The following is a 20,300-nucleotide window of genomic DNA, read 5'->3' as shown; positions in this document are numbered from 1 at the left end:
TGCAGACATGAGGAGAATGTGCAAATTCCACACAGACAGTAACCCAAGCCGGGAATCGAACCCAGGTCCTTGGCACTGTGAGGCAGCAATGCTAACCACTGTGCCACCATGCCACCCATAGTGGCCATGAAACTATCATTAATTACAGTAAAAAGAAACATTTGGTTCTCTATTACGTTTAGCATCTGATATTGAGACTAATAAAAGACCACGAGGTTAGCAGCAGTAAACTATAGAACAGTTTATTAACATGTCTTTATTCTAGCACAGTCAGCACGAGATTGGCTAGGCAAGCTCCACCCAGGTGGAGCTTGAGTTCCGGGTCATTTGACCCATTCTCTTACAGGGGCATGCCCCAACATACATAACATTAATATACTTTAGTGAAGGAAATCTGTCATCCATCCCTGGTCTGGCCCACATATGATTCCAGATCCGCAACAATGCGGTTGACTCTTAAGCGTCCTCTGGAGTGTCCTAGCAAGTCACTCAGTTCAAGGGCAATTGGGGATGGGCAACAAATACTAGCCCAGCCAGCGATGCCCACACCCCATGACAGAACAAATTAGGTTGGAATTGGTCAGAGCATCCACTGCCATCTTGTTACATTAAGTCATGCTAGCACTGTGCAATACCTTAATGTGGGAAAAGCAAAACCTGCATTGGGGCGATATCAGTTTGAAACCTCTGCATTCCATGATCATTATTGTCCTCTTGTGAAGAAAAAAAGTTAAAGGAGCTATTTGGCTTTTTATCCACTTGTCGCATGATTAATAAATTTGACGAATATCTCTTGCTTAACTGTCAGATATTCTCATCAAATTGAGATATCAAGATTCAGTTTAATCCAACAAAAACCCAATTTGATATTAGCCCAGTAAACATTCTACTAGATCTATTACTTTATTTACTCACGTCCCCTCAATGCAGACACGATAACTTATTATATATCTCAAGAATTTCCTGCTGTCTGCAATTAGAACAAGATATGCTCCATCTAATTTCATTCAATTTAATTACTCTTTTCATCTTCTTTGCAATCACTTAAATTATACGGGGATATTTACTTTGCACATCTGTCAGGGCTCATTTCTCTTTATTGCGTTCCTCTATCGTATATTTAACACTAACATTTTGCATGTAAGTTTGCACTGCCTCATTAGTTCAATGTTTCTATAGAGTCAGGATTTCAATGCCATGTCATAGAAACTAGAAGCAGGAGTAGGCCATTTGGCCATTGAAGCCTTCCCTGCCATTCATTTTGATCATGGCTGATCATCAAATTCAATATCCTGATTCCCCTCTCCCCCCATATCCCTTGATCCCTTTTGCCCCAAGAGCTATATCTAATTTCTTCTTGAAATCAGACAATGTTTTGGCCTCAACTACATTCAGTGGGAGTGAATTCCACACATTCACAACCTCTGGGTGAAGAAATTTCTCCTCACCTCAGTTCTAAAAGGCCCTCAAACTATGGCCCCTAGTTCAGGACTCCCCCACCATTGGGAACTGAATCCACCCTGTCTAACCCTGTTAGAATTTTATAGGTTTCTATGAGATCCCATGAGCTTAATAAATTTGAATACTCAGGCTGGAACCTTACTACTGTTCATGCTGGTGGATTTTCCCATCTCGCCGCAGTGAACGGAGATTTGGCTGGCCACCAAATTCTCTGTCTTCGCTGGAGTGGGAACATGGTGTGAACGGTTGGTAAGATTTCAGCCTCAGTTTAGTTCGCTTTTCAATTTCATAATCGTTCAAAAATTGAATCTTTGAATGGTTCCAAGCTGAGGTCATGCTCATGGGGCATAGATAGGATGAACACACACACAGTCTTTTTCCCAGGGTAGGGGAATTGAAAACTAGAGGGCATTGGTTTAAGGTGAGAGGGGAAAGATTTAAAGGGGACCTGATTGACAGCCTCTTCATGCAGAGGGTGGTGCGTATATGGAATGAGCTGCCAGAGAAAGTGGTTGAGGCTGGTTCGATAGCAACATTTAAAAAGCATTTGGATAAGTCCATGGATGGGAAAGGATTAGAGGAATTTGGGACCAGCTGGGAGGCACCATGGCCGGGATGGACTGGTTGGGCCAAAGGGCCTGTTTCCATGCTGTATTGCTCTATGACTCTATGTTCCTCCATAACGCCTGAAGTGTTTGCCCACTAGATGAACCATGGTCCCTGGACCAGTTACAGGGTTCCTTCTCCATACGTCAGTGCATAGTCAGTAAGATCAAACCTGAGATATATCAGTGACTGTATTTACCAGAGCTGTCGCTGTGTATGATCCTTCTTATATCAGGCTCATCGCTTCAAAAAAAAATACATCAATCCTTATAATGGTAAGGAAATTAGGACCTGTGGCAAGTGGTTAACACCACCACAATTATTCAAACCATCATATTCGACAATAATCTAATTAACATTTGTGGGTTTATGGTATTTCCTGAAATGTCATGGGAGTTAGGAAAGATAGGAGTGCTGTGTTGAATAGAGAATCTTTGCTTTGTATTCTAATGATCACCCTATTGACTATGTGTGCCTCTTGCTGGTCAAAATGATCCTCCTCAGAATGTGTATAACTGCTTACTGTCCACAAAGCCTTTGAAACACCATAAACCATTTTTAAAATAGGGGTGTTATAACTATAATCATGTTTTAGGTTTGAACAAAACAATCTCAGGATTTTTGGAAATTTCATCTATAGGACCCCCTTCTTAAGATATAATTGATAGAAAGGCCTGTCATTAAGATAATTTAATTCACTTACGAGCTTCTCCTTTGGAATATTTTGTTTAAACACTGGGAATCTTATTAGGGGCACAAGGTTCCTTTTCAGTAAGGGGCAAAGCGACTTCTGCTTTCAGTAATGTGGAGATGCCGGCGTTGGACTGGGGTGGGCACAGTAAGAAGTCTCACAACGTCAGGTTAAAGTCCAACAGGTTTATTTGGAATCACAAGCTTTCGGAGCACTGCTCCTTCATCAGGTGATTCACTCATCAGGGACTTTAACCTGGTGTTGTGAGACTTCTTACTCTGCTTTCAGTGTCAGTGTTTCATAGAATCATAGAATCCCTACAGTTCAGAAGGAGGCCGTTCAGCCCATCAAGCCTGCACCAACAACAATCCCACTCAGACCCTAAATCCATAACCCCACTTATTTACCTAATTTCCCTGACACTAAGGGGCAATTCAACATGGCCAATCCACCTAACCCGCACATCTTTGGAGTATGGGAGGAAACTGGAGCACTCGGAGGAAACCCACACAGACACGGGGAGAACGTGAAAACTCCACACAGTCACCCGAGGCCAGAATTGAGCCTGGGTCTCTGGCGCTGTGAGGGCCAAGGTATTTGCTACCAAATAAACCTGTTGGACTTTAACCTGGTGTTGTGAGACTTCTTGCTGTGAGGGAACAGTGCTAACCACTGTGCTACCATGTACAGAGCCTGAGTATTGTTGAAAAATTACATTTTGTCAAAGCTTTTCTTCTTGAACCCAGCAGGACAATCTCAAGAGTGCTAATGTCAGGGGAAACAACAACTTTATACTGTACGAGAAGAGAGAGCTGATTAGTTGGCAAATGGGCTCTGATTGGTGGAGTTGTTGCTTTGGAGAATGGTGATTGACTGATAACTGCCAAGCATTGTTTGAAAATTTAAACCAGGCAGCTTGAATCTGATTTGGTAAGACATTACCATGAGAAATGAACCAGCGAATGGTTATACCAGAATCACAGACTCACAGAATTGTTACGGCACAGATGGGGGCCAAGTGGCCCATCGAGTCCGGACCGGCTTTCCAAACAAGCATTATGACTTAGTGCCATTCTCCTGCCTTTTCCCTGTACCCCTGCACATTCTCTCTATTCATGGAATCATCTAATACACTCTTGAATGCTTCAATTGAACCTGCCTCCACTACAGATCCAGGCAGTGCATTTCCAGACCCAAATGAATCATGTCACATTTGCTTCTTTTGCAAATCACTTTAAATCTGTGCCCTCTCATTCTTGGTTCTTTTCTGAGAGGGAGCAGTTTCTCCCTTTCTACTCTGTCCAGCCCCAACATATTGTGAACGTCTCTATCAAATCTCCTCTTAGCCTTCTTCTCTCCAAGGAGAACTGTCTCAACCTCTCCGATCTATCCTCATAAACCAAGGTTTCTCACTCCTGGAGCCATTCTTGTAAACCTGCAAAGAACAGAACCCTGTGTATTAATATATAATTTTTGCAAACAAACAGAATATGTACACACATTGTGCCTGTTTCAGCTAAACAAAATAAATGATAACCATTTGCTGGTTCATTCTTCAGGGCAATGCTTTGACCAATCAGAGTCAAGCTGCCGAGTTAATTTTTTAAACAATGCTTCTCAGTTAACTGTCAGTCACCATTAACCGGTGCACTCCCCATGGTGATGTTTCTACCTATCAGAGTTCACTTGCCAACCAATCAGCACTCTCTTCTCACACAGTGTAAATGACATTGGTATTCTTGCGATTGCCCTGATGAATGCAAGAGGAAAAGCTTCGACAAAATGTCTTCTTTCAGCAATATAGACAGTGTGGAGGTTATCATGTCCCATAAGATTACCTGCCCATTGGGAATACAGACCATTATTCTACCATTTTTCCATCTTTCAATTTGCTCACGACTGATCTGTAACTTAACTCTTACCTGCCTTTTCTTGAAAACTCACCTCACCTAATAAAAATCTATCAACTCAGAATTGAGCATTTCATTTGAACAAGGGTGCACTTGCCTTTTATGGGAGAAAGTTCCACATTTCAATGACACTTTGTATGACTAACCGTTTCCTGCTTTCATTCCTGGATGTTGCACTAGCTCTAATTTTAACTGTAGACTAAGGGGTAAATTTTCCAGCCATTCAAGCCAGTGGGATTTCCTGGTCCCGCTGCAGTGAATAGAGATAAAAGCAAATTACTGCGGATGCTTGAATCTGAAACCAAAAGAGAAAATGCTGGAAAATCTCAGCAGGTCTGGCAGCTTCTGTAAGGGGAAAAAAGAGCTGACGTTTCGAGTCCAAATGACCCTTTGTCAAAGCTAAAAAGCATAGAAAGTAGGAGATATTTATATGTGTGGGGTGAAGGAATGAAAGATGGGTCATGGCCTCAAAAGCAAGGGGAAAGGCTGCTAATGGCAGTCCATAGAGAGAATAGAAGGTGTGAAAGGCCAAACAGCAGAGGAGCTGAAATCAGAGGGTAAACTGTGACAGTTGAAGAAGGGGGGGGTGGGTGGAATGGGTGAGAGAGAGGTAAAATTGAGAAAAAGGGGGAAAGGGGAAGCAAAGAGGGAGAAAAGGTAAGGAAAGGGGGGATAAAATAGGGGGAAAGAGTGGGGGGAAGAAAAGTAAAGAAAGACAGTAAAGAAATAAAAGGTAGAGAACAGTACAAAATTAAATAAAATGAAAACAAAGGGGTTGAGGAGGGATGGGGTGGAGCAGTGAACGGAGATTTGGCTGAGTGCCAAATACCTCCATCCTCACTTGCAGCGGCAACGGGGCGTGAAGGGCTGCAAAATTCCAGTTTAAGGTTGTGGATTCCACACGGCCCCACCAGATGAAATAGCTTCTCTGCATCTGCCCAATGAAATTATTGTATTATTTAAACACCACAGGGAGAGTATAAGAAAATGAACAAACACACCTTTAGGGGACTCTTCTTGCTCCCGTTCACCTCTCTGCTAGTTTCACCCGGTGAGAAACTTACATTGCCCCCTGCTTAGGTCACCAAACAAACCGGTGTCAATGACAGCTATGTAAAAATGACCTAAGTTGGCTTAGAGTAGCTATCCCTGCTGCCTGTCCCATTGAGCAGACTCAGGTTACAAACTGGTCCCTGGCAATTTCAGAGTAGGTTACCACACGCGAACAATTTTAATTACTGCTGGCTCAGTTTACATTGGACAAACAGATCCCAAATTTCCTAATTCTAGCATCTTATCAGTTGCTGTTGTGAAATTTATGGAGCAAATCATTACTTAAAATACCAAACATTTACACGTGAGCAGATCTTCAATTTGGGCAAGAATTGAATGTATTCTCCACATGTCTGTTGTGTTGAATAAAATTATGGCTGGAGTCAAGCAATTATTACTTAGTTCCACTGTCACCCTGGAGCCAGTCTCATAAATAGAGGAATATTGGAGCTGGAGTAAGTATTATGCATAGTATGTACTTACACTTTCATAAATTCTAGGCTATTCAGTTTCCCTTCTCATGAGGCTTTTTTTTCACACAATAGTTCTGGTTGCAGGTCTGCCCTGTGGAGCTCTGCATCTCTTCGGAGAAGGAGATACTCTGAAGCATCCCGGGATGGCTTTATTGGAAGACTGACACAATTGGATTTTCTTTTTTGATTTCTGCGAAGAGCTTACTAAAATAAATAAATGCTTATCAATAGCTGGAGAAATAAAAATGGGCGGCATAGTGGCACAATGTTTAGCACTGCTTCCTCACAGCGCCAGGGACCCAGGTTCAATTCCGGCCTTGGGTCACTGTGTGGAGTTGCACATTCTCCCCGTGTCTGTGTGGGTTTCCTCCGGGCGCTCCGGTTTCCTCCCACACTCCAAAGATGTGCAGGTTAGGTGGATTGGCCATGCTAAATTGCTCCTTAGTGTCCAAAGGAGCATAAATTAGGGGGGTTTGCCATGGTAAATGTGCGGGATTTCGGAGTTAGGGCATGGGCCTGAGCAAGATATTCTTTTGGAAATTTGATGCAGATGGGCCAAATGGTCTCCTTCTGCACTGTAGGGTTTCTATGACATTAGTAGATGAAATTGTTAATAAACAGTTTAAGAAAGCATCCATCCGTTGATGGGGAGTAAACACATTATTGCATGGGAATCCACCTCATCTCTGAACATCTACTCTTCCAAGATGGATACATAGGGTCAGAGACCATGCAAATCCTTTCAATACGGGGCGGCACGGTAGCACAGTGGTTAGCACTGCTGCTTCACAGCTCTAGGGTCCCGGGTTCGATTCCCAGCTCGGGTCACTGTCTGTGTGGAGTTTGCACATTCTCCTCGTGTCTGCGTGGGTTTCCTCCGGGTGCTCCGGTTTCCTCCCACAGTCCAAAGATGTGCGGGTTAGGTTGATTGGCCAGGTTAAAAATTGCCCCTTAGAATCCTGGGATGTGTAGGTTAGAGGGATTAGCGGGTAAAATATGTGGGGTTAGGGCCTGGGTGGGATTGTGGTCGGTGCAGACTCGATGGGCTGAATGGCCTCCTTCTGCACTGTAGGGTGTCTATGAATACAATTAGTGAACAAACTAGTATATAATTATTACTATTGGACGGCAACTGGGCCCAAAGGTGTTTGCTCACATCAACACTAAATTCCCCTTTTAATGTTGAGCTCCAAAGGACTTTGCAAATTGACTGCAGTGGGTCAAGCTGAACCCTTGCTTGACGCTCTGATGTATTTTTTGATCCGTGAGGCTGCTTTCTCCAATGCTAGCTTCAGTTACAAAGAAGTGCAATTGTCAGCACTCAGGGGAAATTACTTCAACTCTAAACTGAACATGTGAGTAGCTCCAGGGATGATTTGGAAGCCAATCCAGGTAACTCTGTGTGTGCCTCATGGAGCCAAAGAAAATGTTAAGCTGGAGTGAAATTGATCCTGTAGTTCCTGTATGTCCACCACAGGAGACCTTTCTTCTGGACTTGTTTCTATTCTGTCGCACGCACATGAAGTACAGATTTCAGAGAACGACATTCTGTTTTAAAGGTGGCATTTTTAAGTTTATTTATTAGTGCCACAAGTAGGCTTACATTAACACTGCAATGAAGTAATTGTTAAAATCCCCTAGTCGCCACACTCTGCCACTTGTTCGGGTACAGTGAGGGAGAAGTTAACATGGCCAATGCACCTAACCAGCACGTCTTTCGGACCGTGGGAGGAAACCGGAGAACCCGGAGGAAACTCGTGCAAACGCAGGGAGAATGTGCAGACTCTGCACAGACAGTGACCCAGTCCAGGAATCGAATCCAGGTCCCTGGCGCTGTGAGGCAGCAGTGCCAACCACTGTACCATCGTGCCGCTCTTTCAGCAATAATGAGGATTCTGTCCATGTAGGGTTACTCAATGTCACAATAACTGAGATGTGTCAGATATCAGGTGGTGAGAAATGCAGTTGAAAATGGAAATTACACAAAGAAAGTTTTTGTTCCAACAAACTCTGATTCTGTTCACAATTGATAAGTGTTGGGTTCTGAAAACTGAAATCATTGGCAGCTTTCAAAACATCTGCATTTCACATCAGATAGCAATGAACAAAATAATTTCTGAATGCTTCTAATGCGAAAGCTGAATTAGAGAGAATGGATTCACAGACCTACAGAAGAAAGTCATTCAGCCCGTCATGTCTTTACTGGCTCTCTGTAAGAGATATCGGGTTAGGGCCACAACATTCTTTGCCCCATCGCACTGCAAACTCTCCCATTTCAAGTATATATCTAATTCCCCTATGAAAGCTAATCTTCCACCAAATATTCTGGATTGTGATAATACACAGTGTAAAAAAAATCCTGCCTTAATTTGATTTGCCAATTATCTTAAATCATAGAATCATCGAATCATCGAATCACTACAATGCAGAAGGTGGCCATACGACCCATCGAGCCTGTACCAACAGCAATCCCACCTCAGCCCTATGCCCGTAACCCCACATGTTTACCCTGCTAATCCCCCTGACACTAAGGGGCAATTTAGCATGGCCAATCCACCTAACCTGTACATCTTTGGACTGTGGGAGCTGTGTCCTTAAACCTCCAGACAATGGAAACAGTTACAGAGAATGATGGAAAAACTCCACAGGTCTGGCAGCATCTTAAGGAAGAGAAAGCAGTTAACATTTTGAGTCCATCTGACTCTTCATCAGAACTAAAGAGAGGGAAAAATGTGTTGGATATTAAACTGCAGCTGTGAGAGATTACAACAAGATGTAGCAATCTTAGGAGAATGAGACAGATGGCCTGGTGTGGGAAAGAGGGGCAGGAGGGGGGAAGAGGGAGGAAGGGCTAGTGCATTGAGGCAAGAAATGTATGGGATATGGAAAGATGGAGCAGAATGATCACAGGCTAAAATCATTGACTCAATGTTGAGTCCTGAGGGTTATAACATGCCTAATTGAAAGATGAGATGAAATGGAAATAGTTTCTCCTTCACCACCCGTTCAATCGTTTAAAAATAACAATGAGTCAAGAAGCTCATAACCCAGCATTTTCTTTCAGCTTCTGTATCGATATTAATAGTGCGCAGGTCTATTTTCTTGATGATCGATGAAGATATCAAAAAATTGTAAAACCAGCAAAAAGAATAGTTTTACCATTCATAGAATCATAGTGTAGAAGGAGGCCATTCGGCCTATCAAGACAACAATCCCACTCAGGCCCTATTCCCGTAACCCCACATATTTGCTCTGCTAGCCCCCCTGATACTAAGGGGCAATTTGGCATGGCTGATCATCGTAATTCGCACATCTTTGGACTGTGGGAGGAAACCGGAGCACCCGGAGGAAACCCACGCAGACACGGGGAGAACATGCAAACTCCCCACAGTCACCCGAGGCCAGAATTGAACCTGGGTCCCTTGCGCTGTGAGGCAGCAGTGCTAACCACTGTGCCACCATTTTAATTTATAGAAATATAATGCATGTGTATTAATGTTTGATTTCAATTTGATCTGATTTGTGTTTCTGCACTGCAATATCTGTAACTGTTTAAAATATTGTTTTCAATATTCCCACCTCAGTGAGAGAAATAGCATTTCACAAATACTTGAGAGAATTGTGCTCCAATTCTAATTTAGCTGAATAATGTAAATACTATAGTTGTACTATGTAAACAAGAAGGAATCCCAGGGTAAATCCATCTGATATCCTCAGTAATGTATTCCATTACGTAACCCAGCATAGCAATGGTTAGGAACCCAATACATAGCAACAACACATCTTAAGAATTATATTGTTCTGGTCAATGAACAGGTGGAAAGAAGGTTGGAAAAGTGTCCACAAGGCTGACCAGTGCTTCTACTATCTATTGGAGAATACAACCCTAATTCCCGTAACTGAAACTATTGGGGAAAGCAATGGAGTAATTTGAGGTTTTTAAAAAGCTATCATGGTATCTGTGAAAGCATCACATAATCCATGTACTCCCAGCAAACTATCGTTCCTAGTGACCCCAATATATTTTCAATATTTTCTTTTTGGAGTACCACCTCAAATCTAACTGAACACATGTCCATTTTTTTTATTTGTGGGACCTGGGTGTCGCTAGCTGGCCAGCATTTATTGCCCATCCCTAGTCACCCTTGAACTGAGTGGCTTGCTTGGCCAATTTTGGATTGTGTCACATCCAACCATACACCCACAAAATAGATTAGAAAAGGGGACCTCTCCTGGCCCACATTTACTCAACAAGCAATATAATTTAAAAAAGATAATCAGGTAATTTATGTTGTTACTTATGGGACCTTGCTGTTGCAAGTTGACTGCTGTTAAAACAGTGACTATACTTCAAAATCATAGAATCCCTACAGTGCAGGAGGTCATTCGGCCCATCTAGCCTGCACCAACAATACCACCCAGGCTCTATCCCCGTAACTCCACATATTTACCTTGCTAGACCCCTGACACTAAGAGGCAATTTAGCACGGCCAATCAACCTAACCCTCACATCCTTTGGACTGTGGGAGGAAACTGGAACACCTGAAGGAATCCCATGCAGACACTGGGAAATCATGCAAACTGATTGATTGTGAAGGGTTTTATTCATTCGTGGAACATGGGCGTCGCTGGCTGGCCAACATTTATTGCCTGTCCTTAGTCGTCCTTGAATTGAGTGCCTTGCTAGGACATTTCAGACGGTAATTGAGAGTCAACCACATTGTTGTGGGTCTAAAGTCACATGTAGACCAGACCAGGTAAGGACAGAAGATTTCCTTCCCTGAAGGACATTAGTAAATCAAATGGGCTTTTCCGACAATAGTAGGTTCTTAATTCCAGATATTCTTTTATTGAATTCAAATTTCACCATCTGCCGTGGTGGGATTTGAACCCAGATTCCCAGAACATTAGCTGAGTTCCTGGATTAATAGTCTAGCGATAATACCAATAGGCCATCTCTTCCCCTATGTGATAGAATCACACAGTGCCAGTTTACCATCCATGATGCCATATGTGGTCATATGGTGCTCTGTAGTTGACGTACAGAACAGGCTTCTTCTGGTCTTTCTGTTGCTCAATGTATTCTCTCTGCCAGCTAACTTATTTGATTTATGCAATTGGGATGACTAATGATCATAAAACACGACAAGGACATGGTTTATGTCAGTTTTGGCTACTTTATTTTGATGACATTTAAAAGTCTGCAATAATACAATACTTTATATGGCAAGAATAGTTCTCACACATCTACATGAAACATGGCAGTATAAATAATTTAAATGAGAAAAATAAATATGATTCATTTGTTTTAAACAATTACTTGTGTGTACCCACTTTGGCCGCTTATCTCAAAATCCCTTTAAGAGGCTACAACGTTTCTTGTCCCATTTTCAAGCACACAGTGGAAATATTACACATAAAACTTCATACAAAGAGCTCTGAAACACAACTTCACAAAATAGCCATTGGTATGGATTGCATGTCCTATTAAATTAATGAACAATGTGTAATGCTTTGAGATGTGTACAGTGAATTACCATTTATTATCACAGGTTGGCAACATTGGAAGAAGCAGACGCTAAAGCAATAAAAATTATAATAAATGTAGTGGGTAAAAATATTCACAAAGAAAAATTGTAAAGACTGTTTTTCATAGGAGCAGAGGGTCAAAGATTGTGCGCGGTGTCCCTTACACACAACTACTTCAGAAGCCTAGGTTTTTCAGAAATTGCTGTGTAAATCTTTAAGTACCAAATATCTGATATATACATCAAATAAGAATTTACAAGTTGTTCTTGGATGATTATTCTTTTCTACCTTCCTCTCTTCCCCCTGACGAGTGCATCTTCTCCCGCTCGCGAGGATTGGTAGCTATGGTCTGTGGAATGTACCCTTGACGGTTATCATGGATGGATAGGAATCAGCTGGGAGTGGGATTCCGATTCCTAACCCTGCGGTCAACATGTCCGGTACACAGATAGTTGAGTTTCTATTTCCCTGTGAAATTACAGATCAGTTGTTCTTTGTTCAGTTTTTGGCCTACCCTTAGTTCAATGTCCCTGCTTATACTACAGCAAGACGTGGGGTTGAGGGGAGGGTGCAGGGGCACACAATTGCAAATTTACATTAGTGCCCGTTGCTTGTGAACAGGGTAGAAAGCCAGAAAAGATGGAAATAAATCAATCAATCAGCTTCTATTCAGATAGAAACGGAATTAAGGTGGTCAGGCAAGTGACTCAAAAATTAATTCTCCACAGATGCTGCCGAACATTTCCAGCATTTGCTGGTTTTATTTCAAATTCCCAGTATCAACAGTCTTCTATTTCAGAATTAGGAAATTTGTTCTACCATATCAGCAAATAGAGGTCTATGGAACCAATTTAGACTCTCCGCTTACATTAGCCTCTCTCGGTGTTTAATCTGGAGTTGAACTGTTACCGGCTCAAATGACGTAGAGCCTTTTTCCAACTGCATAACTACATCTATGCTTGCAAACAGTGCCAACATTCATTCCAAATTAAATACTGTATAAAAAGCTGTCCTAGCGAGTATTATACCCAGGTAGATATACTAACAGACTGTAGCATTTTTAGGCTCTCCATAAAACATGTCGAATTTGTTTCAAAAAGTAAGTGAAGCATTCTATGACAATTTCTGAATAAGATATCCTATAATAATAATACACTTTTGTCAGGACATTTTATTCAGTTTGTAAATACTTAACCCCAGACTAAGTAGGGAGTGCAAAGCTCCTGCAGATTTTAAAGAATCGTTACTACATGCTGGGTGAGATGCACATTAGAATAAGTGCTTTAGAAAATGGAACTATATTGACTTTTTATCCAGCACTGACTTTCGGTAAAGTGAAGCATCGTATGAAACATGATATTAAGTTCTAATATTGGTCAGCTTGATCATGGTGGTTGCCTTTGCCTCTGTTTTTGGGGGGTGTAGCTTTCTTCTTGCTCTTTCTCCGCCTCGAGACAGCTCCCTTCCCGAACTGCTTATTATCCGACTGGTTGTGGTGGCGGGAATACCTTTTGCACTTGCAGGAAGTCACCACCTGGATTTTGTAGGTCCTAGTCTGCTGGTTCTGGCACTCTAGCCGGACACGCTGGGTGCGCGAGTGGGCCGGCACACACCGGTAGTCGGAGGTCTGATGTCGGCTCCACCACCTAACCCGGCCTATGGAATTGGGGAGGAGGTGAGCTGGCAAACACTGACCGGAGCAAATCAGCTCCCTCACTGGCTTCACACTGCGGCATGTGCCGTCTGATATGTACCTGGTGGATCGAAGCTCTCTGCAGCTCAATTCTGTTGCACCTGCAGAGGGAGAGACATGAGAGATTGATTAGTACAAAGGCACTGGGAAAACAGTTACGTGTATAATACAGACAAAGGCATCATCACTGAAAATCAGGCAGAGGCGATGGCCTAGTGGTATTATCACTAGACTATTAACTCAGCTAATGTTCTGGGGACCTGGGTTCGAATCCCGCCACAGCAGATGGTGAAATTTGAATTCAATAAAAAAAAATCTGGAATTAAGACTCTACTGATGACCATGAAACCATTGTTGGAAAAACCCATCTGGTTTGCTAATGCCCTTTAGGAAAGGAAATCTGCTATCCTTACCTGGTCTGGCCTACAGACTAGGGGATTGCAGTTTTAATGTAAGCCTACTTGTGACACTAATAAATAAACTTTACATTCCTCCCACACTCTCAAATATTCTTTATTCATAAAATTTGTACAAGTACATTACAAAATGTAATATACTGAAAGTGCTACAAAACTCACTATGTAATTCTTGTGATATTTTCAGTGTACATTTCATATTAGGCACATAACCTGGGGGCAAAACATTTCAAATTGAAAAATTATCAACTTTCCTTTACACTCCTCTCTTTAGTTGCCTCCACACAATTTCAATATTTTTGTATTTATATTCAATGTTCGGCGTACAGCCCAAGGGGGCTTCTACTAATTTTCCAACCCCCCAGTGCACTATGGCTGAGAGGCCTTAGACAGTGACCTTTCCCCTTGAACCACCGCAGCACCTGCCCCAGACTTTAGTGCATCCCTCAGCACATAGTCCTGTTTGTGAACCGGCAGAGTAAGTGTAAGCAGGCTGACAGGTCACAGGGGAGAAAGCCACAATCGCTGCCCTGACCCTGTCCGCACCCAACACACGCACTTTTCCAGTTGGGGTGACAGGATAGCAGTTGGGAATGGGAATCATGGAGAATTCCCCCTTCCCTAATGCCAGGCTACCGTGCCAAGGTTCCAGTGCCCTGCCTCAGGGATGGGCCAAAGATCCTGGCCCATTGGCACAGCTCTTCACTGGATAAGCTCACAGAAGCTTCAGGAGTAGGTGTTAACTGATGTCTCAAGACTATAGAAGACTATATAGAATCCCTATAGTGCAGAAGGAGGCCATTCAGCCTATCGGGTCTGCACCGATCACAATCCCATCCAGGCCCTATTCCTGTAACCCCACATGTTTACCCTGCTAATCCCCCAGACACTAGGGTCAATTTAGCATGGCCAATCAACCTAACCCACACGTCTTTGGACTTGGCACAATCTCTTTCACAACACTCAGAAGGAGTCGATGACGAAACATCAGAAAGTCAAACACAACTTCATTAATTGCGGAAGAGAATATACTCCCAGTTATGTCCAGAACATGGTACCTGAAAGTTAATCCTGATACTCTTTAGCCTGAAATTCTTCTGGGCTATAAAATAAAGTGAGTTACAAGGGAAGAACTGCTATAATTTCAGCTCATTTCATCTACAATCCTTAGCAGTGAGTATATAACAATTTCCTCAGTTAACTTGAGTACTGATTTCTTAATCAGCTTCCCAACAATCACATCAACTGAAATTCACACAAGGTCACTGGCCATGGACTACCAGAGGTCTTATTTTGGAAATCTATTGGCTACAGACTTTTATAAAGGTCTGTACTAGAATAAAGAATATCTGTTTAGCTAAATTGTTAAGTTAAAAAAAACATGGAAATTTATTCTGGAAAGCAAGGAACCAATAGAGTCTGCATACAATAGTTTGTGCACATTTTTAAATGCAGAATATATGCAATACCCCCAGCAATCCACATAAAATGATAGTTTATATACAGGAGTGGAGATTAAATTATTCTCAGGCATATTTCTCCATGTTACTGATCGAAACAACAGAATTAAGAAAAGGAGGTCAAAAATATTAGAAGAGCAACAGTGCAGAAGGAGGCCATTCAGCCCATCGAGCCAACATCAACAACAATCCCATCCAAGCCCTACCCCCGTAACCCCATGTATTTACCCTGCTAATCGCCATAGTGAGTTATATGTCACTCAGAAACATTTTGCTCGTATTAAAAGATGGACTCTTCTAGTATAAGCACTCATCTTCTCACACTTCACCGATATAATAAGAATCACTGTACTTCAAACTATTCAATTGTACAAGGCATCTTGAGATGATTTGAAGTCATGGCATGTCATACAAAAGCAAGCATTAAAGCGAGCCGAAAGTTTATTTGTTAGTGTCACAAGTAGGCTTACATTAACACTGCAATGAAGTTACTGTGAAAATCCCCTGGTTGCCACACTCCAGCGCCTGTTCGGGTACACGGAGGGAGAATTTAGCATGGTTAATGCACCTAACCAGCACGTCTTTCAGACTATGGGAGGAAACTGGAGCACTCAGGAAACCCACGCAGACACAGGGAGAACGTGCAGACTCCGCATAAACAAACAGTGACCCAAGCCGGGAATCAAACCCGAGTCCCTGGCACTGTGAGGCAGCAGTGCTAACCACCTGTGCCACCGTGCCATCTTAACAGACAGAATGAGCATAGAGTGGAGACCTATATTGAATGACTTGGCTGCTGCGGGAGCGCAGTTCCACTGAATGTTGGGAAGACTGTGGAAACCTCACTGTTTAGTTAACAAACTATATAAAAGCTATGTCACCCGGCAGTCGCTGAATGCTTTGGAACTACCGTTCTGGTGTGTTTGTTTTCATACAAACTGGCTTTTCAGTCCCCTTTCAAGCTGAGCAAACTGCTGGCTGAATCCAGATTGAGTGCACTTCAACATCAAATACACACACACACACACCTTGACTGAACCAGCCCCGGCACGTGACCACATAACAGTAACTTAGTACAGAACCTATACAAATCCAATGCAGAAAAGTTTACACTGCACCTTATGCTGTGCTCATGAAAATCGAAAACAAAATACCATCAAATATAATGAAAAATAAACAGGAAGATGAACAACTGGTGGTATTTTTGTGGCACTGATGGAGCGCCCAAGGCATTGCTCACAGGCAGCCTCAGTCTGGCGTATAGCTTGGTTGGTGTTGGTAACTGGGACAGAGTCTTTAAGATTGCTGGGCTACATAGAAAAATTCAGGCGATTCTAGACACAGTAGCTATAAACTGAAAAGATAAAAGGCAAAATGCTGCGGATGTTGGAATCTGAAACAAAAACAGAAAATGTTGGGGAAACTCAGCAGGTCTGACAGCACCTGGAGAGAGGGGATAGCGCCCACAAAAGAGCTCTGATGAAGGATCATCCAGACCCAAAATGTTGGCTCTATTCTCTCTCCACAGATGCTGTCAGACCTGCTGAGATCTTCCAGCATTTTCTGTTTATTGTTATAAACTGCCAAGATTTACTGTTTGTAACTGTTAGGTTCCAGGTGAATAAATGGATTTTCAACCTGCAGCTTTGACATAAACCTCTCCTTGCAGAAACTGCCCACTTCCATTGAAAAGTTACAAAAACCCATTCAGGGCTCCTCAATATTTTCCCAGATCATTTTACATCTGTGACAAGCAGTGAGTCTGACGGGAGAACTCTGCTGTGTGATGGATGCATGCTTGATGCAGAATCACAGATACCTTCACGTTGAAATTTTACTGCAACACCCCTGTTTTTATGATGTACAAATTGCCAAAGACTTTGCCACAATCATTAATAAGCAGTCAAAGGGAGTGACGCGGAAACTACACAGGGAAGAGAACCAGGGAATGCTGACTGATTTCGGGGTGTGTGTAACGAAACAAGAGCTGCAGGATAAACCTAAATAATATAGATTGCTGCACCTTAATATCTGACAGTGCTGCTACTGGCTATAACACGGCAGGCGCGCCATTCTTAAAGATTATAAGAAGAAAACTTAGAAGAGAAACAGATTTCTTACGCAATCCCCAGAAATAAATATACACAAGAGTGGGAAGGAGAGACAAAGTCAATGCTAGAAATGGTGAGGGGCGAATTAAATTGGAAATTTAATTTTTTTAAAAGTTTAATTTAATAAACGTTTTCATATTTAATGCATATTTTGTATTGATATTGTGTACAAAATTGGGATTATATTTTTAAGTTTAATTTAATAAACTTTTTCTCATTTAACGCATAATTTGGATGGATATTGTATACAAAATTGGGATTATATTTTAAATTTTATTTTAATAAACTTTCTTATTTACTGCATAATTTGGATGGATGTTGTATACGAAATTGGGATTTTAATTTTTAAAGTATTATTTTAATAAACTTCTTATTTAATGCATATTTTGGATTGATATTGTATATGAAATTGGGATTTTCATTTGAAGTTTTATTTAATTAACTTTCTTATTTGCATCGTTTGGATTTATATTGTACATTATATCACCGCTTTCACTATCTCAGAATATCTCAAAGCTCTTTTATCACCTGTAACGAGCAGTGATATTCCATATCTCACTATCTAATGGTTTGAAGGATGGTTTGCCTCCTTACCCCTCACTTGCAGGGACTGGCTTCTCCGCCTGCCCCCGTGTTTCGCCTGGTTAACGCTGTGGTTTCTCATCTCGGTGGGAATCACCGGGTACTCGGGGATGATCTCCGTCGCATCGTTCTTCAGAGAGCCCCAGCCTTCGGCTCGGTTCAGGCTGCTGCCCCGGACCAGGAGGCAGAGGCAGGCGGCGGCCAGGCAGGGCTGAACGTACCCCAGGGGTCCCATGGTTATCAACGCGCACCCTTCCTCTCTGAGCAAAGCCAAGTTCCACCCTCCTGCCGACCTGAGCAGCACATTCACCCCCTCCCCACCTCACTCCAGACATCCCCCTTTATAGGGGCAGCAACCACTCATCATCATCGTGGGAGTAAAGGAGCTGCGACCAATTCCTTCACACCAATCTTCAGAGAGAATGCTGAGTGACATGGAGGGGCGTGGCTGGGGAGCCCCCCCCCCCGCCTCCTCCAGGGGGAGCCCCCCCCCCCCCACCCCCCCCCCGCCTCCTCCAGGGAAAACAAACTTACAAACTTCCACATTCCCAAGGAGCTGCCTTTCCACTTCACTTCCCCGCCTCTTCAACATGTACAGCAGCCGAAATCAACATTCATTCAGAAAGCAGGAAGGCTGACACCCGGGACCAAGTCAAATCAGAATGATAAAAGATCAATTTCTTCCTAACTCATGTCTCTTTTATCAGAGAATCCCACTGAAGGTGTTCTCCCCTTAATGGAGAGGTTATTCCCTCACACATACACACACTCTGCCACAGATCCTGGTGCTAATGATGATTATATTATAATTGCGTTAATTTTGCTTACAACTATAAACTGTGAGGAATGATTGCAGCAACTTTACGGGGGAGGCGGAGGCTGAATTTTAATTGTTAATCGATAATGCAAAGTTCCGCAGCCTGTGTTTAGTCACTAAGAGGGCAATGAAGCAGAATAAGCGTTTAATTTAGTTTCACAAAGGGGAACTGAGACATACACACGATATTCACACTCCTCTCTCTCTCTCTCTCTCACACATATACTCACACTCCTCTCACACAAATATATTCACACTCCTTCACTCACACACACATATACTCACACTCTCTCACACACATATACTCACCTTCCTTCACTCACACACATATACTCACACTCCATCACGTTCTCTCTCATACACACACATACTCACACTCCTCTCTCTGTCACACATACATATTCACACTCCTCTCTCACACACACATATACTCACTCTCTCACACACACATATACTCACACTCCTTCACTCTCTCACACATATATTCACACTCCTCTCTCACACACACATATACTCACTCTCTCACACACACATATACTCACACTCCTTCACTCTCTCACACATATATTCACACTCCTCTCTCACACACACATATACTCACCCACACACATATACTCACACTCCTTCACTCTCACACACATACTCTTTCTCTCACACACACAGTAGCTCAGTGGTAGCACAGTGGTTAGCACTGTTGCTTCACAGCGCCAGGGACCTGGGTTCAATTTGACCCGAACAGGCGCCGGACTGTGGCAACTAGGGGAATTTTGCAGCAACTTCATTGCAGTGTTGATGTAAGCCTTACTCGTGACTAATAAAATAACTACTTTATACTCACACGCCTTCACTCTCTCACATACACACATATACTCACACTCCATCACACACATACACATATACTCACACTCCTCTCTCTCACACACACTCATATACTCACTCTCTCTCACACACACATATATATTCACACTCCTTCGCTCACAAATACATACATAGGGGACGATCTACCCAAAAAAATTCTAAGTACTGAACGAATGTGAAAACGGGAGAGAATCGCACTGATTTTTGAGCAAGTTAAAAATCCAATTTTACCACACTTTGAGGAAAGAATGAAGCGAGATGTGTTTCCCGCCAGCAGGGGGAAGGGGCGGCTTTGCAGCAGAGGGTACCATTGCGCATGCACACATCTCTCTGTTCTGTGCTATTGCACGTAACAGGCAAATCTGTCACTGCCTTCCTCCAGTTGTAGCTGACCTCCGCAGCCGATTGTACCCCCCCCACACCGCCCCCCCTGCTATTGCTGCCCTCCATGGCCGATTTCCCCCCCACCCCCACATGGACTGGACCATCACCACCACTCCCTGCATGAGCTGTCCGATCGCCCCAGTCCCGCACAGGTCAATCGTCCTCCCCCACACAGAGTGGCTGATTGCCAGTTGTAGAGCACAGAGTGTTCCCCCTGCCCCGATCCCGGTTGCAGAGTGTGCAGCATCCCCCACTC

The 20,300-nt window shown here is 42.9% G+C and overlaps 1 protein-coding gene across 1 annotated transcript; it reads right to left on the bottom strand.

Moving 5' to 3' along the window:
- Positions 1-11,354: 11,354 nt before the first annotated feature.
- sost (sclerostin) lies at positions 11,355-18,296 on the bottom strand. The gene is made up of 2 exons (XM_078223973.1): positions 17,998-18,296; positions 11,355-13,517 (listed from the first exon to the last, which is right to left on the bottom strand). Exons 1-2 carry the CDS (start codon positions 18,218-18,220, stop codon positions 13,090-13,092), a joined length of 651 nt encoding a protein of 216 aa, XP_078080099.1. The 5' UTR covers positions 18,221-18,296; the 3' UTR covers positions 11,355-13,089.
- Between the last annotated feature and the right edge of the window lie 2,004 nt (positions 18,297-20,300).

Source organism: Mustelus asterias, chromosome 11, assembly GCF_964213995.1.
Source record: "Mustelus asterias chromosome 11, sMusAst1.hap1.1, whole genome shotgun sequence".
NCBI classification, from domain to species: Eukaryota; Metazoa; Chordata; class Chondrichthyes; order Carcharhiniformes; family Triakidae; genus Mustelus; species Mustelus asterias.
The sequence above is the reverse complement of the archived record's forward strand: the minus strand, read 5'-3'. Positions and strand labels throughout refer to the sequence as shown.